At 39.1% G+C, this 21,027-nt stretch overlaps 1 protein-coding gene across 1 annotated transcript in view; it reads left to right on the forward strand.

The window, feature by feature from the left end:
* The window catches only part of ARMC3 (armadillo repeat containing 3), a 134,834-nt gene that overhangs the window by 101,014 nt on the left and 12,793 nt on the right, over positions 1-21,027 (forward strand). The window contains exons 14-16 of the mRNA XM_069086096.1: positions 283-383; positions 2,169-2,252; positions 3,644-3,739. Coding sequence (XP_068942197.1) covers positions 283-383; positions 2,169-2,252; positions 3,644-3,739 — 281 coding nt within the window. The remainder of the gene's footprint in view (positions 1-282; positions 384-2,168; positions 2,253-3,643; positions 3,740-21,027) is intronic.

Here is a 21,027-nt window from a genome sequence, read left to right on the forward strand (position 1 = left end):
TCAATCCCTCCAGAAAGATTAAAGCCCACATTACCCAACTTGGAGGCTTAGTTACTTTCTTTAAAACAAACTCTGCCATCTTCCTTGGTTGTTTGATAAAATGTTCAATTAAACGTATTGTTTGAAAAATGACTACAGCTCTTCATCTCAGCCTTTTATAATCTTTTGAGGAATTTTGCCATTGAACTGAAGATTTCCATTTTAAAAACATCTTTTTCCTCTAGGTATTTGTGCTTTTAAGAAAATGAGGTCAATATGTCTCATCTTTGGCTTATTTTGCAGATAAACCCAGGCACAAAACTACTAACTCTGAAGGAGTTTGCTTTACAAGGACCAACTGATCGGCGCGCAATAATCTTAATTAACAGTAAACCTTCTTTTTTGTGAGTCACTTTTAGAGTCTAAGCATTGCTTGTTCTGATTTGGGTTTTCATCCATTGTGAACATATAAATGTATTTTCTCAAATAGGCTGTTGGTTGGGGGAAAACAACTTTTTGTGCTACTTTTATTTTTTTCCAGAGCTAGGGTTTCCTGATGGAAAGTACTAGTTTTGCTCTCCCTAACTTGTGACCCTGACTCCTGATGGAGAAATTTGCCAGGTTCATTTGTTAGCACATCCAAGAAAATGAATATGGACCGAATTTATGACCTAGAGGAAATAAGGCAATGGGGATGTAAGAAATATAGTGCATATTTCCCTTCCTTTCCAAACTTTTGTTGATTAGTTTTAATGGGAATCCCTTTATCAATGAATTCTAAATGTGTTTTTATAGGTATTGGTATTCTCTTATCCTACAGATGGCAGAAGCAGTAAACCAAGGCATAAATGGTTAAAAGGAGGCAACTTTTGGTCAATTCAAATTCTTTGGGGGCAAATTTCTGTAGGTCTAATGATTTTTAAAACTTACTGCAGAATTGTTAGCAATCATGGCCGATAGCATTGTTGTATTGATTGTAATACCAAAGAGTTCTTTGAAATGTGAGTTATTATTAACTATTATTAAATAACATTATTCATCATCATTATTATACTAACTTGAGGCTTACAAAGAAGCTTAAGAGTTTAATGTATCTTTATTTCTTTTTTGTTGTTGTTGCCTTTTTTTTTTTTGGAGGGCAATTGGAGTTAAGTGACTTGCCCAAAGTCACATGGCTAGTAAGTGTGTCAAGTGTCTGAGGCCAGATTTGAACTCAGGTCCTCCTAACTCCAGGGCCGGAGCTCTATTCACTGCACCACCTAGCCGCTCCCTTTATTTCTTAATAAAATGGGAATTTAATCATTCATTCAATTAATAGTTCTAAAAACAGAGAGACAGCCAAGCAGCACGTTAAGCAATGGCTTTTGAAGTTTTTGTTTTTTTTTTTTAAATCCATTAATATAAAGAACAACATTTGTAGGAAACACCCTGCCCTGGAACACCTCCAAGAGAATAATATAATTTGCTTTCTTTTTTTTTTTTTTTTAAGCAATCAGCGTTAAGTAACTTGCTTAAGGTTACACAGCCAGTTATTTCTGGGTGTGGTGGTAAGTATCAGAGCCTGGATTCAGTCCCAGGTCATCCCGATTCTGGGGCAGTGCTCTTACTTGCTGAGCCACCTGGCCACCCCTAAGCAATTGGGGTTAAGTAACTTGCTCAAGATTACATGGCCAGGTGTTTCTGGGTGGGTACTAAGTGTCTGAGCCTGGATTCAATCCTAGGTCATCCCAACTCTGGGGCTGGTGCTCTTAGTTGTCATTTACTTTCTATTAGCTTTAAATTGAATAACCTTTGATTGTTCAGTCATCAATAATCATATGCAGAACTCCAAAATGCTAGAATGCAGCTAAAGCCTAAATGCTTTTAATTTTTTTTTTTAATTAAAGGTCTTAGGAAAAATTGTAAGAACTTCATCTATAATTTTAATGGAAACTTTTCTTTTCCTAAAAATTATTTTTCTAAAAAAATTCCAACATGACTCAGTACTAGAGTTTTTCATATTTGTTGTCATTTCTCATCCTTGCAAAGCTTCATAAAATTATTTTAACACATCACTGTTTGAATTCAGCATAAGCAAAAGGGCTTTCTTTCCTCTTGGAAGAAATTGTTGCATGTTTCATGGGACCAAAGCCAATACTGTCAACTAAATGACTTTATTTGTATATAACTTTAAATGTGTGAAATTTCAGTTCTCCACCTTCTACTACAGAAGATAAGGTGTCAGAATCTGTTTCTGGACGATCTTCTTCTTCATACAGAAAAGGGAAAGCCAGGTAGGAAGAAATATTTTGTATTCCAGCATTTTCCCTCTACATTCTGGAGTACAAAATTTGCTAAAACCAATCTTGTCTTTTGATAACCTTCCACTTTTACTCTGCATGATGCTTGGTCTCAAAGTTGTCATTATAGGCATATACTTTGAGGGATTCATTATTTCATCTGTGTGGAGATTGATTCAGCAACTCCAACTCCCCTTCACCAACTTGGATTGCAACCCTTCCATGCTTTCATACCTGGGCCTGCTCTCATTCATGCTGTCTCGGAAGTCCTGCACAAAACTTCTACCCAATGTTTTGGAGACCTTGCTCTGTCTGTTTTATTTGTTATAGGGTGTCCATGGGCTTATTTGTCTGCTCTTATTCTCATTATATGGCTGGTCCATGTCCTTTCTGGGTCATATGTCTCCTCGATAATATTTTTTACATCACTTCTTACATGCAAGTTATCACTGGAATATTATTTGTATTAAATAGATGCACTTTTGTAGTCAGAAACAATGTAATAGCTTTTAAGTTACTGATCTGATCAGTTTGTTTTTTAAAGCAGTAAGCCCAATTCATTTTCTTATTCATTCCAGTCCAGATCATCCATTGGCAGTGCTTGTACAAGCTAAAGATAGATATATAGATAGATTAGATAGATTAGATGGATAGATAGATAGATAATGTATAGACAGATATGTATATATAAGCATACACATAGATAGACAGATGACAGATATATACAGACTAATTCAGCAGTCTGGGAATACAGATGCATTTCAAAGTAGAAGTAACATATTTTTCATTCACTTTGTGTTTTCCATTGGATAGTTTGACCAATCTGATTTGTCATGGATTTTGTTGGGGATGTTTTGTAGTGTAGTACATTCAATAAGACTTCATATGCCAATAAAAATGTTTTAGAAAACCTTGTCATCGACAGAAGATCATCTTTTTGTTTGGATTTTATGAGACACATCTTCTTAAAAATAAATTTCATTCAACCCCCATCAACAAATATGTAAACAAAAACAAAGGGGAAAATGTGATTTGTGTAACTGTGCGTGTAGTCATAAATCTTTGTTATTTATAGTCTGTTTATTAATGTATTCACTAATTTTAAAAAGATAATAACAAATTTCTTGTTTCTGTACTCCTTTCTGAACTTCTTTTTCTGTGTGTTTATCAGAAATTTGTTGCAGGACGTCTTCCATGACATTGGCAAACACCTTTGGTTGAACATACATCTCCCTGTTTAACACCTTGTTTGATGTCAATGAGTATATATAATTGAAATGGGTGTTATATGTAGATTTATATGTGGGTGAATTGGAACGAGTACATGTGAATTGAAACTGGCTTGCTTTTCTATAAATAACAGAAAAATATGTGTATCATTTTAGCACTGGGGTAGGATCTCCTACAGACGAAAAGTCAGAATCTACTGGTCAAACTACTACCTCCTCTAGCAAAAGTTTCATTAAAGAAAGAGCATCAAGGTATGAATACTTAATTTCCTAATCAAAGCATAGTAAAATGTTGATTATACAACATTTTGGGGAAATGGGTTGTTTTAGACAAGGAAATTTGGGTAATAAAGGTCAAACTCGGTCATTTCAACAGCTTTAGTGGCTACTCTACATGGGCTTTTTTTTTGCCTTTCGTCTCTCCCAAAATCATATGTACAGACACAAATCTGTCCTGAGACTGTGACTTCCAAGGCTCCTGTAGTGTGTGCTGAGTTTTTCCACTCCCCTGTCCCATGCACACTCCCCACATACTCAGATATGCTGAGCAGAGGTGTCCTAAGTCTGCCTTCTGAGGCTCCTGAGGTGTGTGCAGCTGTTATTCTGTCCTCCAGACTGCCACGTTCCTCCTCCTTCTGTGTCTGTCACTGATTTTTGTCTCCATTCTTAGTGTCTGCCGCTCACCAGACATGTTGGTGTTTCTAATGTGCTTCTGTAGACCCTGATGTTTCTCAAGCTGCTTCTAATATTGACTGCATTTTATTTTTTCTTTCCTTTGCTTTGCTTTTGTTACTTCTAGTCTTTTCTGTCTTCATTTCTTAACTTCCATACCAAAGGGCTGGGTCTTTTTAACAAATACTGAGAACCAGACAGTTCCTTTTCCACAGGGTCACTATAATGCCAAATATCAAGGTGTCAGACAGGATCTCTGGATCTTTGGCCAGTATTCTTGAAATACTTGGCATTCAATTAATTTTCCAAAATATTGTCACTATTCTTTCCTATAGTTTTAGATGCTGGTTACTTGCTATGTCTCCCTCCCTATATCCTTCCTTTATGAAAATGTTTCCTCAATTGCCCCAAACTTTATTTTAGCTTTAGTCAAAAAGTTGCTGTGTAAACATTCCCTGTAGCATCTTTGCTTTATCCTAATTCTCCTTTTTCTACAGTTAGTGTTTTAAGTTGGGATTTGCATTCAAGTCTTCCCACACTAAGCTGCCTCTATTTCTTTTTTTTAATAATCATTTATTTACTTATTTTTAGTTTTCAACATTCATTTCCACAATATTTTGAGTTACAATTTTTTCTTCCAGTTTTTCTACTACCCCTACCCCAAGATAGCGAGCCTAATGAATACCCCTTCCCCCAATCTGCTCTCTCTTACATCCTTCCCCATCCCTCCCCCCCCAACTTTCTAGTAGGGTAAGATAGATTTCTATACCCCAGTTCCTGTATATCTTATTTCCCAGTTGCATGTAAACAACAACAATTTTTTTAACATTTGTTTTTAAAACTTTGATTTCCAGATTCTTTCCCTTCTTCCCTCCTCAGTCACCCCCACTGGGAAGACAAGCAATTCAATATAGGTTGCACATATATAGTTACACAAAACATTTCCATAATAGTTATATAGTGAAAGACTATTTTCCCTCCATCCTATCCTGCCCCCACTTATTCTATTTTCTACTTTGACCCTATTACTTTTCAAAAGTGATTGCTTCTAACTACCCTCTCCCCGAATCTGCCCTTTCTTCTATCATCCCCCCTCTTATCCCTTTCCCCCCTACTTTCTTGTAGGGTAAGATACCCAATTGAGTGTGTATGTTGTTTCCTCCTTAAGCCAAATTCAATAGGAGTAAGGTTGACCCATTCCCTTTCACCTTCCTGCTCTTCCCCTCCATTGTAACAGTTTTCTCTTGCCTCTTTTATATGAGATAATTTACCCTATTCTCTCTCTTCCTTTCTCCTTCTTCCATTATATTCCTCTCTCACCTCTTGATTTTAATTTTTAGGTATCATCCCTTCCTATTCAACTTATCCTTTGCCCTCTATGTATACATGTACACACATACACACACTCACAAATGTATTTATACACACATACACCCTCCTATACATACATATTTGTGTATGTATGCATATATATACATATATATTATCTTCAACACCTCCTCATACTGAGAAAAGTCTCATGAGTTACAATGATCATTTTTCCATGTAGGAATGTAAATAGTTCAAATTTAATGAGCTCCTTATGATTTCTTTTTCCTGTTTGCCTTCTCATGCTTCTCTTGCTTCTTGTATTTGAAAGTCAAATTTTCAGCTATGATTTTTTCATCAAGAATACTTGAAAGTTCTCTATTTCATTGGATGACCATATGTTCCCCTGAAGCATTATACTCATTTTTTTCTGGGTAGGTGTGATAGTAATGGAATATAAAGATTCTCCTGTATTCCTTGGTTTTCAAATTTATTGTGTTAAAACCCAGAGCTTGTTAATCCCACCTGTGGGATGGACTTGTTGACTTGAAAAGAGAGAAACAAACTGGGAGGAGCTGGTGACGTAGATTTGGAGAGACAAGAGAGAGGCAGAAGAACTTTTTGGAAGCAGCACCTCGTGGAGGCAGAGAGAGACTGAGAGGTTTGCTGAGGGCCACTTTGAATCGCCCTGGACTTTTGAGATCTGCCTCTGGAGCTGCCAAGGACTGAGGAGACATGGCTGTTTTGCTAGTACTTTGTCTGTTTTGATGTTGTTTTGCCAGATTTCTCCATTGGTGAAAGACAGTTCTTTTGTTGAAGAAGTCCTGGAACCTGGCTGTTGGCTAAGAGCTCCTGAGACTGTCCTGCAGACAGAGAGTGAATGCTGTCCACTGGTGAAGGACAGTGCTATTGTTGCAGGGGTGTGGGAATCTTTCTGTTGGTTCAGAGCTCTTGAGACTGTCCTGCAGACAGAGTGAATACTGTCCACTGGTGAAGGACAGTGATGTTGTTGCAGGGGTCTGGGAACCTTTCTGTTGGTTCAGAAGCCCTGAAGAAGGATTTTCTTGTTGTATGTTTACAGAAATCCTGGGAGAGGGTTTTGCTAATGTTTTCAGGGGTTCTAGGACTGTTCTGCAGACAGAGGATGAATTAATGAAGAGACTGGCAATGTATTTTGTGGCCTTGCTAAGCCTTGTCTCCCCAGGAACTAAGATTGCTGAGAACTTGCCTCTTGTCAAGATGAAGAAAAGACCTCCATTTGGGTATTAAGTGCTGTGCTTAAACTTGATGTAACTCTGGGGTAGATTCAATTGTGATACAGGGGTGGAGAACTTTTGACCTTTTTGTGCTCTATGGTTGAGCAAATGAATGTACTTTACTTAGATTGGAAACTAATCTCCATTTGAGAAGAGGGGCTTTGTGGTGGACTAAATGAAGGTACAGCCTAGGGGTGGAGTAGTATTTAGAACAGAGACTTTGTAATTGATTGAATGAAAGGAAGGTCCTGGGGTGGAGTAGTATTTGGAGATTATTTAATCACACTTAGTAAATGCTGTATTTTGAATGATGTCATGTTTTGACCTTCTCTGTTCTTGGTTGTTCACTGAATAAAATGGAGAGCACCTATGCTGGTATTTTGAACCTTGGGAAGTTGACTTTCCTTGGCATTGCATTACAGTAGATGATTCTTGGTTTTAATCCTAGTTCCTTTGACCTCCAGAATATCATATTTGATCCCTTAATGTAGAAGTTGCTAGATCTTGTGTTATCCTGATTGTGTTTCCACAATACTCAAATTGTTTCTTCCTGACAGCTTGTAATGTTTTCTCCTTGACCTGGGAACTCTGGAATTTGGCTATAATATTTCTAGGAGTTTTCTTTTTGGGATCTTTTTCAAGAGGTGATCAGTGAATTCTTTCAATTTCTATTTTGCCCTCTGGTTCTAGAATATCAGGGCAATTTTCCTTGAGAATTTCTTGAAGGATGGTTTCCATGCTCTTTTTTTTATTATTATGGCTTTCAGGTAGTCCAATAATTTTTAAATGATCTCTCCTGTATCTATTTTCCAGGTCAGTGGTTTTTCCAATTAAATATTTCACATTGCCTTCTACTTTTTCATTTCTTTGGACCTGTTTTATAGTATCATGATTTCTCATAAAGTCATTAGCTTCCATTTGCTCCAATATAATTTTGAGGGAATTATTCTCTTCAGTGAGTTTTTGAAATTCCTTTTCCATCTGGCCAATTCAACTTTTTAAGGCTTTTTTTCTCCTCATTGGCTTTTTGGGCCTCTTTTGCCATTTGAGTTAGTCTATTTTTAAGGTTTTATTTTCTTCAGTATTTTGGGGGGTCTCCTTTAGCAGACTGTTGATTCACTTTTCATGATTTTTTTTGCATCACTCTCATTTCTCTTCCCAATTTTTTCTCTACTTCTCTTACTTCATTTTCAGATTCCTTTTTGAGCTTCTTCATGGCCTGTAACCAATTCATATTTTTCTTGTAAGCTTTTGATGCAGGAGTTTTGACTTTGTTGTCTTCTTCTGGTTCCATATTTTGATCCTTTTTGTCCCCAAAAAAGGATTCTGTGGTCTGATTGTGCTTCCTCTGCTTGCTCATTTTGGCAGCAAATTACTTGACTTTTGAGCTCTTTGCCATGGTAGAACTCTTCTTCCAGAGTGGAGAGAGCTGCATTTTCACAGTTGCCAGAGCTATGAGGAGGGTGCCCTCTCTACAGCCACCACAAGCTCTGGCACACTGGATTTCTCACCCCAGGACCACTGCCCAAAACTGCAACCCAGATCCAAGCAGGTCAAAGCAAGAGTTAGTACCTTCTGAATGGTTGCTTGGTCCCCCTACAATCTGCAGGCCAGGAGCTCTGGAGGCAGCCACGTGGCAGCAGCTGCAGCTACTGTGCCACCACCACCTCTTGCCCCAGGGGTAGGGGCCAGATAGTGCTTTTCTATAACTCAGTTCCAACAGAGTTCCCCATTGACCTTTTACTTTCTCTTTGGAGTTTATGGGATGAGAAATCTGGAAACCACCACAGCTTCTGGTGATTCACTCTTCTGAAGTCTGATCTGGGCCACTGGTCAGTGCCACCCCAGTTCTGGGCCTGCGCGTGGCTCACACAGGACTTCTCAGACCCCAGTCTGGTGCAATAGACCCTTCCTGTTGTTCCTTCAGTGGGAGATTTGTTTCTCTCTTTCACTTTGTGTGTTCTGTAGCTCCAAAATTTGTTTAGAGTCATATTTTACAGGTATTGGAGGTGGTTGGAGTGGGAGCTCACCAAGCTCCTGCTTTTACTCTATCATCTTGCCTCTATTTCTTCCTGAAATTCTCATTCCTCTTATGATGCATCTTCCCCATTTCCATGTTACCATTTGATATGTCTCATTTGTCCCTTTATTTCTAGGCTCCAGAAGCGGGTCTAAGTATGGCCAACTCCCTTTGAGTCAAAGAAGTATAGTTTTCTTCTCCAGACAGGTTGCACGTAGCCCTGTTTTTATAGAAGGCACTGCTGTTTTATCGAGGAGAACATGTTTTCTGAGCATACACTAGTCCACTGATCTATTTAACCTCAACAATATAAAGCCTGTCTTCACCTTTTTCTCACATCATTCTCCAACTGGAAAGCACTTCAAAGCTAGCTAGCTCCATTTCCCCTTTGCTGCCACAACTGTATTTTACATTTCTTTGTTCCACTCCAGACTCCAAAGCTGCCTCCTACTTCACTGAAACTATCATTTTGTGCAAGTCATAATATTTCCTTGTATCCCCCATTTCATTCCTTCTCAGCATGAGCAGAACAATAACCCAAAGTGGGATCACCACGGTTCTTCCAGCAGCTCTGAATCTGCACATCCCAACTAGCAGCGTGATACTGGAAAACCATTGAACTGCTCTACGCCTTGGCCTCAGCTATAAAAAGGGGGAAGGGGAAATGGACTAGAAAATGTCTAAGACCCCATTTCATTCTAATAGTTCGTAAGTCTGTGAAATAAATTCAAACTCTCTCTTATCTGAATCTCACACGACCCTCTTTACTTCCAGGAATGACCACATCTTTGTTGCCAGGTTCACATCAGTTGAACCAGTAATTAGGGTCCCGCCCTGTGGTCCCTGGCTCGGCATCTTTTCTCCTCTTTTCATGAAGTGAAGAGGCACAACGAATTGTCTTTTTAAGAGTCTGCTTCTTCTCATGGTGACTGGATAAGGCTGCTTCTCATTTCCTTTGATCCCCTTCTCCTCTTGGAACTTTTGTGGGAAGTATTCTCTACCTGCTTTGTGATGCCCTTCCATCAGCCTGCCAACATTTTAGCTTCTTCCTGTCATCCTTCCCTTTCATTGCTCCCTTTGGCAGATGGTAGTTGGCCAGAGCCAGAAGGAAAAGGCTTATGGTTTTGGAAAGAGAAGCTCACACAGATGTATCGCTGCTGCTCTCCCTGCTGAATTTGTTCTTGCAGCTTCCCTTCCTCCAACAGGTTCTGCATGACCCGTGTACACGTGTTCTCAGGGTGCTCTACTTCTTGACCTAACTAAATTGCTTCCACATATTTGCACCCCCTTGTTGTCTTCCTCTTCACCAACAATTGTCATGATACTGTCTCATGAGCATCAGACAAGTATGTTTGTTCTCACAATCACTCTGTGAAGTAGGGAGGGTATGAGTTATAATCCTCATTTTGTGCATGAAGAAACTAAAGAGATTTGCCCAAGGCCATGAAGCTGAACCAGTGATAGAACTAGAATGAGACTTGACCTCTTAGCATTTCAATATATTACTTGATCATTATTATCACCACCATTTGTGGCTAGAGGAAAATGAGGGGAGTTTGCATATATAAACCCATCACCAAAAGAAAAAATATTCATTTTCTCAAATAAAATGAAAGGGAAATTTAAAATCTGTAAATGTCTAGATGAAATTTGGTATCTAAAAGATTTTATTATATGGATAGTTGAGGCAAAGCATAAGGTCAAGTTCATCCAACTTTAATTATTCTACCTGACCTCCATGTTTTAGAAAATTGGGATCACAGGGCCATGTTTGGACATTGTGAAATGTACGTCAGTTATTCTACTTTAGTAAGATTTACCTTCAACTTTAACAATAACTGGGTGCTGGTATTATTCCTCATTACTGTATTATGCTAGGTGCAAAAATGTTCGTGTTGACATTTGAATTTTAAGAATGTAACAACTTTGTGTAATAGATTAATAAAATAGCAACGGAGCTATAGAATCAGAGTTATAAAAAGACCTGGGACCTTTAAGGCATTTTTTTAACCATTAAGTTTTTCTTAAATGGATTGTTGGGCTGATCTCTTTATCATTAGTCTCACTTAGCAGGCCTTGTAATATTCTAGAGCTTGATGTAATTGGCATGTGTAATATAATGCCAAGGAAAGGCAACTTCCCAAGGTTCAGAATACCAGCATAGGTGCTCTCCATTTTATTCAGTGACCAACCAAGAACAGAGAAGATCAAAACATGACATCATTCCAAATACAACATTTACTAAATGTGATTAAATAATCTCCAAGGACTACCCCACCCTAGGACCTTCCAAACATTCAATCAATTACAAAGTGTCTGTTCTAAATACTTCTCCACCCCTAGGCTATACCTTAATTAAGTCCACCACAAAGCCCCTCTTCTCAAATGGAGATTAGTTTCCAAACATAAGGTCAAAAGTTCCCCACCCCTGGATCACAATTGAATCTACCCCAGAGTTACATCATGTTTAAACACAGCACTTAATACCCAAATGGAGGTCTTTTCTTCATCTTGACACGAGGCAAGTTCTCAGCAATCTTAGTTCCTGGGGAGACAAGGCTTAGCAAGGCCATAAGATACATTGCCAATCCCTTCATGAATTTATCCTCTGTCTGTAGAACAGTCCTAGAACCCCTGAACACATTAGCAAAGCCCTCTCCCAGGATTTCTGTAAACATACAACAAGAAAATCCTTCTTCAGGGCTTCTGAACCAACAGAAAGGCTCCCAGACCCCTGCAACAACAGCACTGTCCTTCACCAGTGGACAGTATTCACTCTGTCTGCAGGACAGTCTCCAGACCCCTGCAACAACAGCACTGTCCTTCACCAGTGGACAGTATTCACTCTCTGTCTGCAGGACAGTCTCAGGGCTTCTTAGTGAACAGCCAGGTTCCAGGACTTCTTCAACAAAAGGACTGTCTTTCACCAGTGGACAAATCTGGCAAAATAACATCAAAACAGACAGACAAAGTACCAGCAAAACAGCCATGTCTCCTCAGTCCTTGGCAGCTCAGGGGGCAGGTCTCAAAAGTCCAGGGCAATTCAAAGCGGCCACCAGCAATTCTCTTAGTCTCTCTCTCTCCACGAGGTGCTGCTTCCAAAAAGATCTTCTGCCTCTCTCTTGTCTCTCCAAATCTACGTCACCAGCTCCTCCCAGTTCAGGACTTTCTTTTCACATCAAAAAGTCCATCCCACAGGTGGGATTAACAAGCTCTGGGTTTTAACACAATCAATTTGAAAACCAAGCCAATAATTGCCATTACTATCACAGCATGATAGCATGATCTACAAATAGGAGGATCTGGAGGACCTTCCTGCCTATTAGGGACCCCTCTTTCATTTGGACCTTGCCCACCATGCCCTCCATGAAAAGGATGCACACTGTTGACAAGTCTTTGTTTTTGCCTTCTTTGACAATGATAATCAAAGGGCTGATGAATAGTTAATCTCTGTAGTTACTTCTATGAAAGAATCTTTATGAGTTTAACTTATAAATGAGAAACACTATGTTGGAGGAGAGCCTTTTTAAGGCTGCATTTTGCCCTACAAAACCAAGTGTATTGAGTGTGAGCAACAAACAATAAATACAGCTGAATCTTGGATTCTCTGTACTTTGTAATCGGTTATGTGGCTGAAGATGTGGTCCACTACAGAGACTCATTTGAGAAAGGCCGAATATTCTTTTTTCTTATTTTCTTTGTGGAGGAAACATTGACTTATTACTTCCACTTAATATCTAATGGTTTTTCTGCCAATTTCATCTGTGAAGGCTCCTGGAAAGAAAGATGTGGCTCATATGGGCATCTTTTTTTAGATTTGTTTTGTCTTCTACTGCTTTTCACTGTTATATAAGGCGACACTGTGTTTATAATCTTCCCCTTCTCTACGGTGCCTAACGAATAAGTTTACATTCTAAACCTTTGGTGTCTACCCTTATTTATCATCTCTCTCTCTCTGCCTGATATTTTTTATTATAATTTGCTGAATTCTTTTGGCCTTCTTTTAGTGATTGCTTTGTGGGAAATGTTATTGATTGTCCAGGTCAATAGCTTTGCCTTTTTTCCTTTCCCGGTTTTCAGAATCAGTGACTCAATAGGTTATGTTGAAGCTGTATAGTTGTTCTAGTCATTTTCTTCCTTCTATATTTTTTCTTCTAATTTGAATTTGACTTCAAACTTTGTCAAGGGTTTGACTTCATGCAAATAACTCGTGCTGATTTCATGTCCACATAAATAATCAATAATTCCCTTTCTGTTCAGATATAGTCCATTCCACCTTTTTGTAAATTTGTTTGGGACTAACCATATTCAGAACCTTCCAGTGCCTTCAGGGAAAGGAGCATTATGTAGATGGGAGACTTTTGAGTAGTTGACAAGCTTCTTAAAAACTTTTCTCATTTTCAAACCTGAGCCGTATTTGCCAACATTCTCTTTAATTCTTACCTCAACAGAGCTTCCCAGTATCAAGACCACAGATTTAGAGGTTGGAGGGATCTCAGAGGGCATAGAATAATAGACTTAGAGCCTTTCTAGTCCAACTCCCTCTCTCACAAATGAAGAAACTAAGACATTAACAAGCTTAACTAACTTACTCAAGATGATGCAAGTAGTGAAGTAGCAGAGTCAGAATTTGAACCTGGACCTTCTGACTCCACAGCCAGTGTTCCTCTCACTACACCATTCTGCCTCCACCATATTTTGATTTGTTTTGGATGACTGGAGAGTTCTCTACCTTTTCATCCATTGCTGTTAGTGCATAAGCTGTAATTAATTTTATGAAAAAGTTTTTGACTATGTCATTGTATAACATTTCCGGGTAAGATGACCAAACATGCCATGAAATGGTACTTCTGGTACAGAATACACAATGAAATATGTTGCTCCAACTTCTTCATTTGACTTTTCTAGAAAAGCCATCCTTCCACTTATTTGTAGCCTCCTTTTGTCTTTTGGCTTCATTCATTGTGAGACTATCACAGATTTATACATTTCCATATGAAATATACTGTAAACCTATGCCATGAAATAATTTATTTTGTACCTAGGAATCCAAACTAACAGACAATATTTTTGCAAATTTCTTATGGCAATTTCATTCCTATCACATACTTATTGAGAGGTCATAAAACATTTTTTAAAAGCATGCTACTGACATAGCATGATTTAATAAAAAAAAAAGAAGAAAAGGGAAAAAAAGAACACTGATTGAAGCCAGAACTCTTAAGATCTAATTCTTGCTCTTCTGCTAACTTGCTTTGTGACCTTGGCCAAATTAGCTAACTCTCCTGGGCCATTAGTTTCTTTGTCTCTAAAAAGAGATATTTTGAACAAATTGATAATTAGGGTCCCTTTCAGATCTAAAATACCACTGTTTTATTATGGGGAATATTTTTTTCAGTTCGAATACTTTCCCATAACTTTATATGACACAGATATCAGAAAACGTGAGGATTACATGAAATATCTGTTAAAGCAAACAGACTTTGAAATATGCTTCTTAACTTTAATGTCATAAAAGTTGAATACTCTACATCAGTGTTCTGTTTTGGTTTTAACTATATGGCTAATCAAATGGATTTTTAGTTTTACTGATAAGAAAACAAGATGAAAATGAGCAAATATAATTTCTTTAGGTATTTAGTTATTTATTGGGTATGACATCAAAAGCCTGTATGTATTGACATGTAAAGTTCTGGTTTAGATGATTCAGCATTATACAGGTTAGTATAATTTGCCCCCCACCCCCAATGCCTTGACCAACATCATTTTGTAATAACTGTTGTTAATATACTATAACTGATCTCCATCTTAAAGTTGAAGTTTCCATATAGCAGACGTCAAGATAGTTTAAATGCACTAAATTCATTGCTGAATCTTGCCTTGGTGCTATCTTTCTCATCTCCATTAAGAAAGTGTTATCCAGGGGCAGCTAGGCGGCACAGTGAATAGAGCACCAGCCCTGGAATCAGGAGGACCTGAGTTCAAATTTGGCTTCATAAACTTAACACACACACACACACACACACACACACACACACACACAAACTAGCTGTGTGATCTTGGGCAAGTCACTTAACCCCAATTGCCCTACCTTCCTCCCTCTGAAAAGCAAAAAAAAAAAATTGAAAAGTATATTAAGATCCCATTTGGGGTTTTCTTGCAGAGGTACTGGAGTGGTTTGCCTTTTCCTTCTCCAGTTCATTTTACAGATGAGGGAACTGAGACAGATGGGGTTAAATGACTTGCCCAGGTTCACATAGTTACTCTGAAGCCACGTTTGAACTCAGGTCTTCTGAGCTCCAGGTCCAGCCCTCTATCCACTGTGCCACCAAGTCGCCCCTCTGTCACGACAGGGCATGCTTAATACACTGCTATATATAGCATAGAAGAGCAGCTAGGTAGAACAGCGGATAGAGCACCAAGCTTGGAATCAGGAAGACTCATCTTCACGAGTTCAAATGTAGCCTCAGACAAACACAACAACAGCCTATTCCAATCCTGCCCACCTCTGAGTCTCATTTCAGATCTCATCTCTTCCATCAATCATTCTGTTGCAGCAACCACACTGGCACACCCAGGATGGCTGCTATCAGAGGTTCTCAGATCTGCTTTACTAGGAAAGATAGCTGCTGAAGGGCTCAACAGTCTTTTTAAAATTACATTCACTATTTCAGGGGAAAAATCAGCACCCTAGACTTCAGAGAAAATACAAGCAGAGAAATAAAGACCAACAGACAGGGCTTCTAACTGTCTGAGAAATTAGCATAGATCAACAGACAGATCCAACTATCTGACCAAGACAATACATACATAGTTACCAGAGAGAGAAGCTCCAACATCTGGGTTTTTTTCAAAGCTGGAGGGCTCTTTGACAGCTACCCAGAGTCTCATCTGATCAAATCACAAGAACACCCTTCCAGTGAGTCCTCCCCAAAGCAAAATGCTAACCTTAGAGTATATATACCCATTTTAGAGCCAGAGGGTCTCACAACCCTCTTGACTCAGTGCCAAGTTAGAAATTAACAAAAGTTGTGAAAGCCTTCCTATAAGCAAGTCTCCCCTAAGGAAGCTTCCCTTAATGGGCTCTACCTGAGGCCTATTAAGGGGTGGAAAAGATCTTATATCCCATTAACATTATACCTTCCTTGAGAAGAACTATCTGAAATGATCTCCCCTCTTAGAGCACTTGTCAGCACCATCCTTCTGATAATCATGTACTTCCTTGTATTGCTACCCTTTTGTCTGATTTATATATCTTTATGTCCCCCACAACACCTTGTACATAATAGACACCCAATAAATGTTGTCTAATGATAATTAAAGAGAGCAATCGATTAAAACTGTTACAATTATAAATAGTTTGGATCCTGATAAATGTAAATTTACAGAAGAAACTAATTCCTTTGAGCCATTAAATTCATAATTTTAAACCTTCCTTACATCCTTGGGTATTTCTACTGGCAAGATCTCTTCAAGAAAAGGGCAAAGAAATAGTATTCTTTAATCATATACTGATTCCTTCCTGAGAAATTAATTTAAAAGATAAGATTTTAAACAGTTTTAAGTGATAGCTATTTTTAGTATTGAAGTCATTATTGATATAATTGGATGGCCTGCTTTAGAAACTAACCCAGTAGTAATACTTTTATTTATATCTGTAAGAAACTCAAATTTATGAATTCTAATAAATTCTCTCTCTATTCATGAGCTAATAAGATATTGCCTCAAAAGTATTAACATTTCTCTGAAGTGGAGATCCTTGGGTTACATAGCCCTTTACTATTTCCACATGCAATGAACTCAGTGAGATTTGTTTCCATTTATGCTATATAGGTATCTATAAGTCAGTTATATAAATTAGCCCTTCTAATTTTCCTTAAAACCTATCTGTTAATCCTAGAAATTTTGTGTATTAATCCTTTACAAGCTCTATAATGATTACACAGAATTGAACTTTAAAATTATATATTTTATTTATTTGATGGGTTATGTTCCCGCTTTAAAAAACAGATTAATGGGAATATTTTTCTAGTATGATTTTTAAAAATTGTTTACTCACATAACCTTTGCCTTGATTATTTTTTGTGGGTCATTGGCTTTCAGTGAAATAAAGCTTCCCCACCCCCAACATAGAATTACTTCTCATTGATCCAGCTAATATTTATTTAAGTGTTTATTTTGTACATAGTAGTTGAAGATACAGTCATAGATTGCATTCCTGTTTATTCCAAGGCCAGCCTAGAAAAGTTCAGAGGAACTCATCACCCAGTTGGGGAAAGGGTGAAGGATTTTCTGCCACAGCAACTCTCAAACACTATAAAGTTATTGAGAACTTGCTATCTCTGTTAATAGAAATGTCAATACCAAAAAAATTATAGCTCCCGTAAGCATTAGTAAGCATGAAAAAGGAGTAAGTTAAATGAAGAGAAATGTATAAAGTTTAGGTGATACACAATACAATCTTTGCATCTGTGTAATTTATAATCTAGTATGTGGATAAGATATATATATGTATATATACACACATAGATAACTATGACACCCAATATCACATGAAAAGTTCGTGCATTGGAAATAGGACAAAATACAATGTAAGACCCAAATTTAAAGTCATTGCCCACCAGGAAGTCAAAGAGATGACATCTAAGCTGGACTTTAAAGATTGCATTGCGAATCAAAGGGCTGAACGTGAAAGGATGGCTCTTCAGAGAATTATAGATCGTAGAGCTGGGAGAGACCACAGGGTCACTGAGTCCGACCCGCTCATATCACAGATGAGGAAAATGAGGGCTGTAGACAGGAAGCGGCTTGCTGGAGGTCACAAAGGGAGTAAGATAAATCCGTGTCTTGCTCCTGAGGGCAGACTATTTTACTTAGAAAGCCACAGCCAACACTTGTTAGTCAGAATATGGTCCCCTAGCCCCCACATAATCTAAAAAACAGCTCGTATAAACATGATTTTCTATTTCATCTTGCCATGCACTGGCAAACAGTTTTATGTGACACAATTTGACACAATGACTACATATACTAACTGGTTTGAAGGGCATTCAGGAAAAAGGAAAATTAAACGAAGCTGAATCCAGTTGGATCTAACATCAAACAACTAGTTTCAAGAGATTTTTTTTCCTCCCTTTTTATCTGGTCATTTTACTGTCATACAGACCTCATAATAGACAAGCACACTCACATGTACAAACATGCACACACACACACACACACACACACACACATATTCAGTTTCCTCCTCTCTGCCCCGGCCTGACCTTCCAGCACTACTGCAGGGAGCTAGGAGCCCCAGTGGATGGTGGCAGGTACCAGGACAGAAATAATCCACAAGCATTTACTAAGTACTTATCCTGAATCCTGGGAATACAAAGAAAAAGGGAAAACAGTTCTTTTCCTCAAGGATCTTATATTCTAACGGGGGAGACAACATGCATACAGATACATACAGAGTAAAATACAAGATAACCGGACAGATGAAGGAACCAGCACAGGAGGAAGAGAGGGGAGAGGGCACCTGGAAAAGATCTTCACCCGGGATTGATTCTAAGAGACAAAAGTGAAGAGGGAGAGATTTATAAGCATATGGGACGGCCAGTACGAAGGAGAGAAATGAAGCCTTGTGTGTGAGGGACAGTAGGTAGTACGTGATGGCTGGATTATGTGTGGGGTGGTTATGTATACATAGTAAGACTGGAAATGTTAAGAACAGGCCAGGTAGTGAAGAGCTTTCTTTAAATGTGAAAAACTTTGTATTTTATCCTAGTGGTAATAGGGGAAGCCACTGAGTTGGGGTGGGGAGGAGGTTGGTGACATAGTCAGACTTGTGTTGTAGGAAAAATCATTGGCCTCTGTATGGGGGATAAAGTGAAGTGAGGAGAGACTTGAGCCAGAATGACCACTTGGGAGGCTATTGCGGTAATGCAGGCGAGACACGACAAGGGCCTAACCTGGGGTGGTGGTGGTGGTGGTAGCTGCATGAATGGATAAAAGGGAAGATGTGTGGGAGCTGTTATGGAAACAGAAATAACAAGACAGGACAACTCCCTGGATCGATACAGCAGCTGAGACTGAGGATTTGACGGTGGTGTCATTGTGATGACCGGAAGGTTCATGTTGTTCTCATTAACAATGGGAAGCTCAGAAGAATGCGTTCTGGTTTGGAAATGCTGAGTGTTATGCCTACAAGTCATCCAGTGCGAAATATCTAGTTGGTAGCTGGTGAACGGGCCATAGCTCAGGAGAGAGACTAGGGCTGGATATAGAAATCTAGGAGACATGATCATTGATGATATAAGGGGACCGAATAGAGACAAATAACCCAGGACAGAGCCTGAAGCAGCACCCACAGTTAGTGTGGATACTTGTACACACTTGTAGAACTGGTCATTGACGGTACTCTGATAATGCTTTTGGAGGTAAGCCAAGACAGAGGGGACTATAGCTCACATCTCCAAGGATATTTCATATTCCATGTAGATTCAAAGGTGACTTGTGCTGGGAAGGACCTCAGGAAACTGTCAGGATACATGAACTAGCCTGACAGGCACACAAAGCTGGAATCCAGGTCTCCCGACTCCTAAACTTCCTTTATACTCTATCTACGGTAGCACAGGAGTTCCATTAGTTTTAAGCAATGTTGATTTACATTCTCAGTGATACATCATCTGTTTTAACTGAGAGCCGTGTCAGATCACAGGCAAGTTAGAAGAGTGAATAATCCAGAAGGGTCTTTCACTGCCAAACAGCCTCAATCAACTTCTCAGACCTCCTTCTTACTATTGTTTTTCAGTCATTTCGGTCATGTCTAAAAGCTTCATGACCCCATTTGGGGTTTTCTTGGCAGAGATACTGAAGTGCTTTGCCATTTCCTTCTCCATCTCATTTTACAGATGAGGAAACTGAGGCAAACAGTGTTAAGTGACTTGCCCAGGCTCACACAGCTAGTTAGGCGTCAGAGGCCAGATGTGAACTCAGGAAGGTGTCTTCCTGACTTGAGGCCCGGTGCTCTATCCACTGTGCCACCCTCAATGAGGGTTTGGTGATTGGTATGTATTATGGGACTTTCAGTTTAATTGCAGATTTCACAATTGATACATGTTTTCCTCAGGCATATATAGTTCAGTCTGAAATTGTAATGGGAAGCAGTAAGTGAGGCAATGTGGGATTAAACATTGGCTTCTTATGGATGATAAAACAGAGCTTCAGGAATTGATTTATTTCTGCCAATGAGTTTCTCCTTCCTGAATATTCTTCTCTCCAAGGAAATGTTAAATTTACTGTAAAAAAATATTCTGAAAAACAAGAGGCATGGCCTGGAGCTTGCAGTTTAGCTGAGCTCTGGGCCAGACAGACAACTTTTCAGTTAGCAGCCATCTTATTTGGTAATGCAACAAATCCCCCTGGGGCTCTTAGATCCATATCGGCCTCAAGCCAGGATTCCCCAGGAATTGAGAACACCCACCTAGGACAATGTAAGGCCATATCTTTCTGATCAGAACCAAGATCCTTCCTTCTCTGCCTTGCAAATAGAACCTCTGGATTTCTGCCCCATACCTTCCTAGCCCCACAGCCCAGGATCCGACCCTAACTCATGGTTTTCCATTCATTTCTAAACATAGAGACCAGCAGGAGCAAAGGCTCAAAAGCAGGAGAACAGAGCATATTCATGGAATGAGGAGATAAATTGGACTAGAGAGTAGGGCACATAGAACGCTGAGAAAGTAACAGGAGTTCAGGCTGGACAGGTAGGATAGCATGGCCTGTGGAAAGCCTTTGGTGGGAGGCAAAGAACTTGAATGGTGCAGTCGGAAACCAGAGCAGGGAGATGAGAGATTCGTGTGTGTGTGTGTATGTGTGTGTGTGTGTGTGTGTGTTCAGGGAACTATATGAAGAACAGATTGGAAGGGGAACAGACTGGAAGTTACAAGTCAGATTAGGAAGCTGTTGTGGCAATACCGACAGTTGGTAATGCACGTCTGTGTTAGACTAATGGTAGAGAAAATAAAGGGAACGAGTACAAATGCAAAAGGTGTTTCAGAAGAAGAACTTATCAGAACTTTTCAATTCACTGCATATGGAGAAGTGAAGAGAGAGGGAAGAGTCAAAGACAGCCCATGGCAGGTAATCTAGTAGATAAGAGCGCCCGATTTGGAGTCGGGAAGACCTGTGTTGAAATCCAGCCTCAGCCACTGAGGTAGCCAAGTGATCCTAGGCCAGTCACTTGCTCTCTCCCAGTCTCAGTTTCCTCATTTATAAAATGAAGACAGTAATAGCAC

Source organism: Petaurus breviceps, unplaced genomic scaffold (assembly GCF_028583685.1).
Source record: "Petaurus breviceps papuanus isolate PSGF00001 unplaced genomic scaffold, PetGlider_PUasm1.0 178, whole genome shotgun sequence".
In the NCBI taxonomy this organism is placed as follows: domain Eukaryota; kingdom Metazoa; phylum Chordata; class Mammalia; order Diprotodontia; family Petauridae; genus Petaurus; species Petaurus breviceps.